Raw genomic sequence first — 12,955 nt, forward strand, 5'->3', positions numbered from 1 at the left:
CCAGATATTTGGTTTCAATTGAAATGTCACCCTCTTAGAGAGGAAAGGCCTCCCCTAACCATTTCATTAAAGGGTAACAGCCTTCCTGCTACGCGCTCCCTATTCTCATTACCCTGCTTTATTTATTTTTAATTTTATTTATATTTTGTAATGCTGGGGATTGAACCCAGGGCCTCACACATGCCAGATAACTGCTCTACTACTGAGCTCCACCATCACCCAATGCCCTTTTTGAGATTCTTTCTAAGTTGCTGAAGTTGTCCTCAAATTTGTGATCCTCCCGCCTCCAGCTCTCAAATCACTGGAATTATAGGCATGTGCCACCATGTCCGGCTGGCCTTGCTTTATTTTTTTTCCTCAGCACTTATCTCCATTGGATGTACAATATATTTATTTATCCCTGACTCTCTTCTCCTTGCTTCCATATTGTTTATAAGTGGAACAAACAGACATACTGTCCTATCCCTTCAAGCTTTAGGAAAGAAGCCTGAAGCTGTCAATAATATCCATTCTCCACTGGTTCTGCTTTTTAAATTTCATATCTTTTTGTAATTTATTGTTTTGTTGTAAGATGCCTTATTATAGAACAAACAGAAATACAAATTGGGTGTGGTGGTACGTGCCTGTAATCTTAGCAATTCCGGAAGACCGAGCGGGAAGACTGCAAGTTCAAGTCCAGCCTTGGAGAATAAATGAGCCCATATGTCAAAAAATAGAAAGTGCTGGGAATGTAACTCTGTGGTAAAGCACCTCTAGGTTCAATTTTGAGTACCAATTAAAAAAAAAAAGAGAGAGAGATTTTAAAAAGGAGCCAATTAGCAGGGTGTGGTGGCACACACTCCTGAAATCCCAATGGCTCCAGAGGCTAAGGCAGGAGGATCCTCAGCAACTAAGCAAGGTACTAAGCAACTCAGTGAGACCCTGTCTCTAAATAAAATACAAAATAGGGCTGGGATGTGGCTCAGTGGTCGAGTGCTCCTGAGTTCAATAAGAAGAAAGAAGAAAGAAGAAGAAGAAGGTTGCTGCCGCTACCGCAGGTGCCAGTTTATTATCTCATGGTTCAGTAGCAGAGTCATTTATTAGATGAGTACTTATAATATTTTCTACCGGGATTCATAAACAAAAAAGTGGAACAAACAGACACACTGTCCTATCCCTTCAAGCTTTAGGAAAGAAGCCTGAAACGGTCAATAAAAAAGTTCCTTTAAAGCTTTACATTTCTTTTTTTGGCGGGGAGCGGTGAATATTAGGGATTGAACTCAGGGGCACTCGACCTCTGAGCCACATCCCCAGCCCTATTTTGTATTTTATTTAGAGACAGGGTCTCACTGAGTTGCTTAGCGCCTCACTAAGTTGCTGAGGCTGGATTTGAACTTGCAATCCTCCTGCCTCAGCCTCCTAAATCATTGGGATTACAGGCATGGGCCACTGTGCCTGGCCTATGGCTTTACATTTCACGTACATTTTGTACTTTATATATTTACAGTATTCAACTATAAAACTTTCCTCCAGAAGTGTTTCCATAAAAATAACTCCATAATAACATGCTCAATGTGACATGCTGCTGATCGGGAGTCCCACAGCTGCCTGTGCTGGGATAGGCCTAGGGGAGACAGGCTGTGGCCATTTACCCAGTGTTGGGAGTTGGGGCAGGGACAGGATTGCGATCTCTGGGAAGTGAATTGGCTGAAGCTAGTGAGACCCTCACTGGAGTCCTGAGCTCTAGTCCTAGCTCTAGCACCCACCCTTGTTTCTCAGTGACCTTGGACAGGTCCTCCACTGTAGTTTGGCTTTCGTTTCTGAAGGGGTTTGGTTTATAAGCTTAGTTCCCTCCAGGCTGAGTGTTCAGAAGGGCTTTACTTCTGATCATGGCTGACAGGAAGCAGCTGGGTGTGGAGGAGACAAGATGGTGGTGACAATGACTCTATGAACCCAGATGTTCCGTCAGCCAGGACTTGTCCAGGAGAGGGCAATGGATGGTGGTGGTCCTGGGTGTTTCTGAGGGCTCAGAAGGGACACAGGCCTCCCTTGGACAAACCAGGGATACATTCTCTGACAAGATTCCTGAGATAGAGATCATTCCTTGAAGCCAGAAGTAGTTTCAGGTGAGGCCAGGAGACATGATTCACCCACGCTCTGTAGCGAGGGCCCTCTGAACAGAGGACAGAGAATTTCAGAGGATGCAGCAAGACTAGCTTTGGTCTCCTCCAGAACGGGGACTACATCCTCTGGGTTGGCTGAATGACCTGCCCGAGAGAGACAGCTGGCCTGGCACCTAAGCCGTCAAATTGGGGCCCAGGTACTGCGGTCTGTCTCGAGCTCATGGGGGCAGTGTCCTGCACCAGCAGAGTTGGAAGGAATACAAAACTTGGGTTTGCTTAAGATGTGTCTTTTGGGCCTTTGTTGCTGTTTCATGGAGACTAGGCTCCTTGGGGAGCACTTGATGGCTTAGGACAAAGTCTCTTCATTCTCTAAGATGTTTCTGGCCTGAGGAACAGAGGGAAGGGAAACTGCTCATTTTCTTTGGACTGTCAGAAGTGGGTGATCAAGGGAGGTGACAATTTCTGGCACTGGAGAGGGAATGATACAGGTTGGGGGAGCAGAAGGGTTGGTTACCTGGTTTATTTCTCTCCACAAGAATCCTGAGTTTCAAAAGAAGTTGCTCATTTCCAACATGGGCACATCAGGGTATTGAACTGAAAGCACAGGCTGGTGCCAGCCTCTCCAGAAACTGTGGAGAAAGCCATCTTGGCTCGCTCCTCAGAGGGTAGTAGTTCTGGGCACATTGTATTTCAAAACCACATCATGGGAAAGCTCACCTCAGTCATCCTAACCGAGATGCAAAATAAAGTGATTCTGAAAGGCCATTTTTCACTTATCAGATTGGCAAAAGATTAAAACACACTGCGTTGGCTAGGGTGTGGGAAAACAGGCTCTCTACGTGGGGCTTTTGGCAATAGCTGTGGTCTTAACCCATTTGAGATGCTCTAACAAAGTACCATGAACTGGGTGGCTTGTAAACAACAGGAATTGATTTTTCACAGTTCTGGAGGCTGGGAAGCCCAAGATAAAGCATACTTGGTATTTGGTGAGGACTCACTTTCTGGCTCACAGATGATGCCTTCTCCCCGTCCTCACACAGTAGAAAAGGAGAGCAAGATCTCTGCCCTGGGTCTTCATCTTCTGTGTTTCTCTCTCTCTCTCTCTCTCTCTCTCTCTCTCTCTCTCTCTCTCTCTCTCTCTCTCTCTCTCTCTCTCCTCTCTCTCTCTCTCTTCAGTGCTTGGGCTCAAACTGCAAACCCAGGGCCTCACACATGCTACGCAAGCACTCTACCACTGAGCTATACCTCCAGCCCCTCTGGTATATTTTTTAAGGCATCAAACCCATTCGTGAAGGCTCTTGTGACATAATCATCTCCCAAAAGGTCCTATTTCCTAACACCATCACCTGGGGAGTGAGGGTTTAACCTGTATTCTGGAGAGACACAAATATTTAGATTTCAGATCACAGCTATCAGCATGTGACTTATGTTATGGGCTAGGAATTCTGCTTCTAAGAGTTGGCCTCCAGATACACCAGCAAAATGGCACTGTTACTGTGGCATTGTTTGTTGGAAATAGTCTCAATTTCTCTAAATTAGAGAACTGGTAACAAATTAGCATAACACACAATAGAACTCTGTAGTCATAAAAACAAATGAGGAGCTAGGTGAGGTGGTGCACACTTATGCCAGTAACTCAGGAGGCTGAGGCAGGAGGATTGCAAGTTTGAAGCCAGCCTCTAAAACTTAGTGAGACCCTGTCTCAAAACAAAAAATAGGTGCTGGGATTGTGGCTCAGCGGTAGAGTGCTCGCCTCACATGGGCCAGACCCGGGTTCGATCCTCAGCACCACATAAAAATAAAGGCATTGAGTTGTGTCCATCTATACTTAAAAAAATAAATATTAAAAATAAAAAGGACTAAGGTCCACCCCTGGGTTCTTCCTCCAGCACCAAAAAAATAGTGGTTTTTTTTTTTTTTTTTTTTGGTACCAGGGACTAATCCCAGAGGTACTTAGCTACCAAGCCAGCCCTTTTTATTTTTTATTTTGAGACAAGGTCTCACTAAGTTGCTTAGGGCTTAGGCTAAGATGCTTAGACTGGCCTTGAACTTGACATCTCCTGCCTCAGCCTCCCGAGTCACTGGGATCACAGGTTTGTACCACCACGCCTGCTCTTTAAGTACCAGGAATGACCTTCAAGAGGTAGTAAGTTTCCACATATACAGAGTATATGCAATACGTTACCTTTTTGTTTGCTTGTTTTTATTTTTCCAGTACTGGGGATTAAACCCAAGGGTGCTCTACCACTGACATCTCTAGCCCTTTTTATTTTGTTTTGAGGCAGAGTCTCACTAAAATGCCTAGGCTAGTCTCAAACTTGTGATCCTCTTGCCTCAGCTTCCCAAATGCTGGGATTATAGGTATGTGCCACCACACCTGGCGTATGCTACCATTTGTATAAAGAAAGGAAAAAAATGTGTCTGCCTGCATTTGCTTGACATACACAGAATGTCTCTGTGGAAACAGAGCTCTATTTCCTTTGGGCCCAGGGAGAGGCAATTCCTTCACCTATCCAAGAAGTGAGTTATTCTGCTCTACAGGTCTCCAGAAATGGTGGGCAGACACAGGTTAGGAGAGAGCAGGGCCATGCCCATTAGTAGCCTGGTCACCTCACTCAATTTAAGCCTCTGTTTCCTCATCTGTGAAATAGTAGTACTCTTAAGAAATGAGGGCTGGGGGTGTAGCCCAGTGGTAGAGTGCTTGCCTACCATGTGCAAGGTCCTGGGTTCCATCCCCAACATGCCAGCCATTCACCTACACACACATAAAAAAATTTTAAAAAAAGAAAGGAAGGAAGAAATGTTTAAAAAGTGAGATACTGCATGTACAAATGGGGATAATAATTGCCAAATCCCACCTTATAGGGCTACAATGCTCAGTAAGTGATTTGTTTCAAGTAATCTTGGTTTCTCGTCTGCACCTCTGACTCTTATTTTTTTTAATATTTTTATTAGTTGTTGATGAATTTTTTTATTTATTTGTAAGTGGTGCTGAGAATTTAACCCAATATGTCACACATGCTAGGTAAGCACTCTACCACTGAGCCACAACCCCAGCCCCTGCACCTCTGACCCCTATAAGATCAAAATGCACCTCAGTGAGGCTGCGGAGGCCCGAGTCTATCTTCAGTCTTCCTTTCCACACTTGTCCTTGCAGTTCCTTCGTGCTGTTCTCTCTTCTCTCTGTCTAGAATGTTCTTCCTTCCTTCCTTTGTTTGCCTCGGTCAACTTCAAAGTTTAACTCAATTGCTTCACCAGCCCTGGAATGTTCTTTCTGAAATCCCAGCCCAGAAAGACTCTTGCACCTGCCTCTGCAATGGCTGAGAACCTGGGTGCAGCCCCGTGACTGTCATCACCCTGCACAGTCACCCCCATTCAGCATATGCTCGTGCACACACACGCACTTGTTCGTCACTATAAAAGGAACAGAAAAGAGGCAGGTGGTGGTGCACATGTAATCCCAGCTACTCAGGAAGGTGAGGTAGGAGGATCCCGGGTTTGAGACCGGCCTGAGCAACTTAGTGAGACCCTGTCTCAATAAAATAAAATAAAATAAAACAAAGCAAAATAAGGGCTATGGATGTAGCTCAGTGGTAGAGAGTCACTGGGTTTGATCCTCAGTACTCAGAAGGCGTGGGGGGACTCTTAGCTCCACTTAAATGAAACCACAACAACATACCATTTTCTACCTATCAGACTAGCAAAATTCAACGAGTCCCAAGACACTGGGGTGGCAAGGAAGCAGGCACATGACAAGAGCATAGATTGGAGCATATTCTGAGAACCGGGTGACATCGATCTGTCCACATTTAGTAGGCACATAGAGCACAGGACATGCATCAATGCGTGCAGTGGCAGAAGGCTGGGAACCACCTAAGGGTCCATCACTGGGGACTGATGAATGTAGGTGGCGCCCTACTGTGCACGCAGCATTATGTAGCCAAGAAACAGAGAAAAGTTCTTTATTATTCACATGGAAGGCGCACTGAGAAGCGTGCCAGGGGGCAGCACGGGGAGTTTCTACAACGGCTGCCATGGTGTATAAAGGGAGAAAATATATACAAGCATTTGTATTTGATGCACAGAGAATACATGAAGGTCGTATTGATGGCAACACACCAGGAGCCTCCAAAGACAAGGGCTGAGAGTCTGGGAAACAGGAGGAGGGAGAGCCTTAGCTACCCCATATATATTTTTCTGTCTTTTAAATTTTACACTTAAACATTTTTTATCTATTCAAAATTACATAACTTTTTAACAAAGGAAAAAATTTGCCATAAAATGGAGATGAAGATAAGTCCTAAGCACCAAGATGAAGAAAGATACCTTGAATTTGTTTCCAGGGGTGAGAGGGTCCATGGCAAATCTTTACCCTTGGGCCAGCTGCCCCCCACTTGCAGCTGGGCACTGTCAGTTGAGGGTCAGAGAATTAAAATCTTGTTTCGGTACGAGCCTGAGTAAAACAGAAGAAGGATAAACCTGCTATCAGTGGCTGGGGAAAAATTCACGAATGAATGCATACCAAAGCCCAAAAAGAAAGATTAGAATCTGGGGCCCCAGGGCTTTTTCACCACAGCATACTATGACAAGGACCTCTTGTACCCACAAAGCTCCTACTAAGAGCCTCTGAGGATCCACTGCCTGAGCATGCGCAGGCTCTGGGTTCAATCCCCAGCACCACCAAAACCAGAAAACAAAAACAAAAGTCTCTGGAAACCATCTGGAGGGAGTGTTGGGTGGAGGTGCTCCAAGGCTAGACCAGGTGACCTCCACAGGAAAGACCAACCAGAGGAAGGTGCAGAAAGGCCCACCAGCTCCAGCGACCCCTTTCCTGGCCAGCCTTGATTTAGAGCTGACTGAAAGGTCCCCTCCCCACCCCCACACCCCCACGTAGCCAGGGTACAATCTGAGGGTCAACGCTCTTGGGGAAAGCTCTGCCAGCCTTATAAGGGAGAAGGCTGGTTACAGCCATCAAACCAGCCTCAAAAGAGAAGATGTTACAAGAGGGACACAGGAGTCTCAGGGGCTGGGCAGTACCAATGGCTGAGTCCTCCAAGGCTAGCTCAGGTCGTGCCCCACCTGCCCTGCCCTTCCACCTCCCCTCTCCTTACCTTTACTGCATCCTCATTTGCTAACCCCACCCCATTTGGATCTCAGCACAGGCTTCAGGCCTCAGTCCTGAAGGCCAACCCTCTGACAGCTCTTCTCCTTTGTCTTGGTCAGCAGAGTTAAACAGGTTCCTGTGCCTGTGTGTTTATCCGTCTCCCTGACTACACTGCTGACTCCCAGGGAAAGGGAGCCATCAGGTAACCCTGGGTTTGTGTCTCCTCCCTCTCCCTTGATTCAGGGCTCAGGCTCTGTCGAGCAGCTGTGCTCAGCTGGCCAGCTCCCTTGGGGCCAGGAACAATCTCCCCCCAGTTTCAGGGTGGCTAGCTTCCCCCCTGCTGAAAGGGGTTTGGCAAATGCCAAACTATGTGCCAAACTAACTGTAAGAGAAACAGCATCTGCCCTCCCCCCTCCTTCTCCCCTTGGGAGCCAGAATGCTCCCAAGTCCGCTCCTGTCACTCTCTTGCTACCCATCTCCCTCTAAATAACATCCAAAGCCATTTGCCAGGCACAAGAGGCTTTACCTGGCCTGGCCCCAGTTCCCTACCCCCCACCTCCTTCTGCTCCGGGCAGGTGGCCTTGCGGTCTGGTAGCAAGCACCTTCCTTCCTCAGACCCAATGCCTTGCTGTGTTTTCCCCCGGGAATGCTTCCCCTGAGGCTGGCCCCATCTAGGCTCTGCTGGTCTAAAATCACAAACCCTGCAGCAACTAGCTCTTTCAATTGCTCCCACTGTAAGTCAATCTCTCCTTTTCTGGCACCTCCAGAGTCACCCCTTGCTCTACCCTGGGGCTGGCTGCTTATAGGGCCTGAAACAATGGAGCCATGCCCTCTGGCCAGAGAGCAGGCCACACTGGACAGGGGGACAAGAGGGTGAGGCAGGGTTGCTGTGAGCTGCCTGAGCTCCTGGACCCAAACCTTGGATCTGCACAGGTGTCTCCAAGGGTTCTGGGAACTACACTCTCCCTCTGCAGGCTCCCAGCCCAGGGTCTACACGAAGCCTGTACCTTGCCCTCACCTTTGGAGGTAACCCTTTTATTAAACCTTCCTCAAATCACCCAACCCAGGCAGTCTCTTTCCTTTCAGGTCACCATCTGGCAACACATGTCTGTTGTGAGCTGTCCCCCACTAGACCACAAGTTCAGGAAAGACAGGGACCCTTTACACTCTCTGAGGCACCTCAGCCTCTGTGTCACCACTGGCACATGGTGGCAGCTCACCAGGTGTATGTTAAATGAGTGTCTGGAGAAAGGGAGGATCAATCTGATCTGGAGAGAGGTTGGGGGGCTGGAGGACAGGCTCCAATGCAACCCGAGCTCAAATGCAACCTGGGCAACAGTGAGAAGGGGCTTCTCCCAAGGCGGGAACCCTGCTATGTCATGCTTAGCACTTCTCGGCAACCTCGGATGGCTCTGGGTTTGTTTTCTTTGAATGTCTTCCCATTGGAATGAATTCCCCATAGGCAAAGGCCACATCTTTCTTGCTCACCACGGTATCCTAAGAGTTGGAACAGTGCCTGGCATACACAGAAGACGCTAGATCCACGTTTGTTGAATAAGCTAGAGGAAAACGAGTTCTCCAAAAGAAATAACGAACTGGCCGAGGACCTCAACAGCCTGATTGGGTGGTTTGGACATGGGAGAGGACAACAGAGGAGGACCTACAGGTCCTACTGCAGGGGAGCGAGCAAATTAGGGCTTGTAGAAAGATGGGGCTGAGGGGACCCAGACTGATGACCATTAGGGAGGTGGCCGCTGTGACATTTGGGCAAGGCAACATGAGATCGGTGAGGAAGAAGGGGGCAGAATTTCATCATTGTCTGGCTATGAATGAATAAGATGACCCTGCAGTGTTTTGCTCATTCTATGCACTGGGAACTGAGGCCTCACTGCCAGGCCTGCGGTCCTGGCAAGGGAGTGGCCGGTGTCATCCTGTTTCTAACCTGTCTGAAATGGGACAGCTACGGAATGGAAGTGGCTGGGGGGAAAGGTTAAGTAAAATCAAATCTGACCACGTTGTATTGAAAGTGTGACCAGAGACATAATAAAATAAATAAGTGTGTGACCACAGAGATCTGTACAGAGAAAGCTACAGGCCGCTGTACCCTGAGGCCTCCTAGGTGGTGGTGGCCGCAGGGGGAGGAGCATAAGAAGCATCTCCTTGTGAGCAGAGATGGGGTGTTTGGGACCCTGAAGAGTTAGGCAAGCTGGAAGAAGAAGCCAGCAAATAAAAGGAGGGCAGGCAGGCCAAGAGGGTGGACAGTGTCCTTGAAGAAGGGAGAAGCAGCCAATGCTGTCACACGTCAGAGGAAGGCGCTGGTTGGACCTGAGGGCCCCATCCTGGTGGGGCGTCTGACTGCTGGCCTCTGGGACTGGCTGCAAGAGCTGGCAGTGCCAAGTCAGTGTTTGTGAAGAGCCTGCTGCCTGTCCCAGCAAGGCCTTCCTGGCATCTGCCCCAAACCTCTTTTTCAGCAGATTGCCAACTGTCTCACAAATCCATTCTTTCTTCTCCCCATGGTGGCAGGGCTCCCAAATTTTACCTAGATGTAGAGCCACTCAGCTAAAGATCACATTTCCTCATTTCCCTTACAGCTAGGTGGGACCCTGGGACAGGGACAGGGCATTTCTAGGTCTTGCTCTTAGCAGAAGGCGAAAGTTCTCCTTCACATACACTTCATCTCGTCTCCCTCTTCCTGAGACTGGAAGGCGGAGGTGGAGAGGGGTAGCTCCTCCCAAACCCTGAGGACGTGAGCAGCACCCAGGTGATGGAGGAGCCCAGAGGTGCAGGAGCCTGGACACCACCAGATCCTGGCGCCAGCCTGCACCTTCCAGACAGCGTACACCTCTGTCTCAAGACGCTCTACATGGGGACTTCTGTTAGGGCAGCCTAACTCATGGGAACACACCATTTAAACTGGTACAAAGGCCATCTTGGATCAGATGGGCAGTTGCTCAGTTCATCTCTGCTAGGGGCCCCAAGGGACAGTGAGAGAGGCCATTGGCATTTCCCTTGATGAGATCCTCCACACACCAGGCCATCTTAATCACCTGCTACACAGCCATCATTCATAAATGGGTCCAAACCTTTCAGGAAGGGATCTGTCCCCTGATTGACACAGCCTAGAAAGGAGTAAGAGCAGTCCGTGGTGCGCAGCTGCAGCCTGCCTCCCCGACCTTTAATGGGGCCCACGTCCAGCTCCTTTTCTCCTCCCACCAGGTCAATCAGTGCCTGGGTGCGTGATGGGGTTGCCATGCACACAGAAATGCTCCATGCATCAGAGGGACAGAATCACAAACACTGCAGTGGGATAGCATCAAAGGTAAAGACCATGAACCTGGAGCTGAAGGCCCAGGTGCGACTACAGCCATGCTACTCAGCAGCCAAGTTACTGACCCCGATGGGCCTCCACATCCTCGGCTGTAGAGGGTTACAGTACAAGCCTGAGCTTTTAAGCCAGGTGCATGGCATGTCTATAATCCCACTGGCTCAGGAGGCCGAGGCAGAAGTTTTGCATGTTTGAGGCCAGGCTTAGCAACTTAGACCCTGTCTAAAAATAAAATTAAAAAGGGCTGGAGATGCAGTGCAGTGGTTGCAGTCCCCTGGGTTCAATCTGTCCCCAGTACTACCAAAAGAAAAGAAAGAAAATCTTCAGGACCCAGGGCTCCATGAAGAGTTTCTAGACTCAACACCAAAAATACCATTCTTTCAACTTCAGTACAATTAAAAATTTTCATTCTGCCAAAGACTATGAAAAAGATGAAAAGATAAGATATAGGGTGAGAGAAATTACAAACAACATATCCAACAAAGTTCTTGTATACAGACTATATAAAGAAATCTCAAAACAATCCAATTAGAAAATGGGCAGCCAGGTATAGCGGTGCATGCATGTAGTCCCAGCTACTCCAGAGGCTGAGGTGTGAAGATAGCAAGCCCAGGAGTTTGAGGCCAGCCAGGGCAACACGGTGAGATCCCATGTCAAAAAAAAAAAAAAAAAAAAAAAGGAAAGAAAAGAAAAAATAGGCAAAACTCCCACACATTTCACCAAACGATAGACAGCAAATAAGTACAACAAAGGTGTTCAACATTAACCTTTAGGAAAATGCAAATTAAAGTCACAATGTATTGCTACACATCTATCAGAATGGCTATAATAAAAAAATAAAGATAGGCCAAGCATGGTGGCACACGCCTGTAATTCCAGCAGCTCAGGAGGCTGAGGCAGAAGGATCGTGAGTTCAAAGCCAGCCTCAGCAAAAGCAAGGCACTAAGCAACTCAGTGAGACTGTCTCAAAATACAAAATAGGGCTAGGGATGTGGCTCAGTGGCCAAGTGCCCCTGAATTCAGTCTCCGCCCCCAAACCAAAAATAAAGATAACACCAGATTCTGGTGAGGATGTGGACAAATTAGATCACTCTTACATTGCTGGTGGGAATGGTACAGACACTGTAGAAAAATTGTTATTGTAGTTATTATAGGACCTAGTTATTATAGGACCCAGGAATTGCATTCTTGGATATTTATTGCAGAGAAAAGAACAGTTATGTTTATACATATACCACACACAAGTGTTTTAGCAGTTTTATTCATAAAAGCTCCAAGCTGGAAACAACCCAAAGGTCTCACGATGCATGAAGGTGAAACCAGGTGCCTGGGATGCTACCAGCAATGAAAGGAAACAAACCATTGATACAACCTAGAAGGTTCTCAAGTGAATTACATTGAATGAAAAAAGCCAACCTCCAAAGGTTACACCTTCTGATCCCAGTTAAATGCTACTGTTTCAATGACAGAGGTGGAGGAGAGTAGCAGTTGCTAGGAGTTGGTGATGGGGAAGAGAGATGGCTATGGTTATAGAGAGCATGAGGGAGAACTGTGGGGACTTGTTGTTCTGTCTTGGGATGGTTACATGAATCTATGTGTGACAAAACCACACACACATAAATCTGAATGAGCCCTGTAGACTGTACCAGAGTCAATGTTCTGTGTGTGTGTTTGGTGCTGGGGACTGAACCCAGGGGCACTCTACCACTGAACTACATCCCCAGTCCTTTTTGAGACATGGCCTAAGCTGCTCAGGCTGGCCTCAAACTTGTGATCCTCCTGCCTCAGCTTCCTGAGCATCTGGGATTACAGGTGTGCACCACTGTGCCAGGCCAATATCCTGGTTCTGATATCGTACTAGATATGAGTCACCACCACTGCAGGAAACTGGGTGAGGTGAGAGGCACATAAGACCTCTTTCTTATGTACTACTCTTCAATATCCAGTGACTATTTCAAAAGTAAAATTTAAAGAAAAATCTGTCAGAGATGCACACTGACCCACATTTACAGATTAAATGACACAGATCTGGTATTTGCTTTAAAAGATACTGCAAGGAGCTGGGGTATGGCTCAGTGGTAGGGCCCATGCTTAGTATGCATGAGGCCTTGGGTTTGACCCCCCAGTCCCAAACAAAAAACAAAACAAAATGGAAAAAAAAAAAAAAAAAAAAAAAAAAAAAACAAAAAAAAACTATAGGAAGAAAGGATAAAGAGGAAAAAGTGGAAGAAATAGATGACACAAAGTATTGATGCTGGGTGAAGACTATCTAGGGGTTCTCATACTTTCTAATTTTGTTTTTGAAAATTTCCAACATAAAAGTTCCCAGGGGTACGTGGTACAACAGAAGGGCTAAACCTAGTTATAAAGCTGGTAGCCTATGTGTTGTTGTAACTTCTGAGCACAAATCAAACTCAAAATGTA

The 12,955-nt window shown here is 47.2% G+C and overlaps 1 protein-coding gene across 2 annotated transcripts in view; it reads right to left on the reverse strand.

The window, feature by feature from the left end:
* Cimip3 (ciliary microtubule inner protein 3) overlaps positions 1-12,955 on the reverse strand; it is an 81,545-nt gene that overhangs the window by 58,453 nt on the left and 10,137 nt on the right. Inside the window, exons 1-2 of one of the 2 annotated variants that reach the window (XM_046450680.2) lie at positions 7,214-7,429; positions 6,429-6,555 (exon numbers count right to left, since the gene is read on the reverse strand). In XM_046450680.2, the coding sequence (XP_046306636.1) occupies positions 6,429-6,461 (33 nt within the window). In that variant the 5' untranslated portion in view covers positions 6,462-6,555; positions 7,214-7,429. Of the gene's footprint in view, positions 1-6,428; positions 6,556-7,213; positions 7,430-12,955 lie in introns of those variants that run through there. The other variant, XM_046450679.2, reaches the window with a different exon arrangement.

Source organism: Marmota monax, unplaced genomic scaffold (genome assembly GCF_021218885.2).
Source record: "Marmota monax isolate L192 unplaced genomic scaffold, Marmota_monax_Labrador192_F-V1.1 WCK01_AAM20220418_F8-fsc00127, whole genome shotgun sequence".
NCBI lineage: Eukaryota > Metazoa > Chordata > Mammalia > Rodentia > Sciuridae > Marmota > Marmota monax.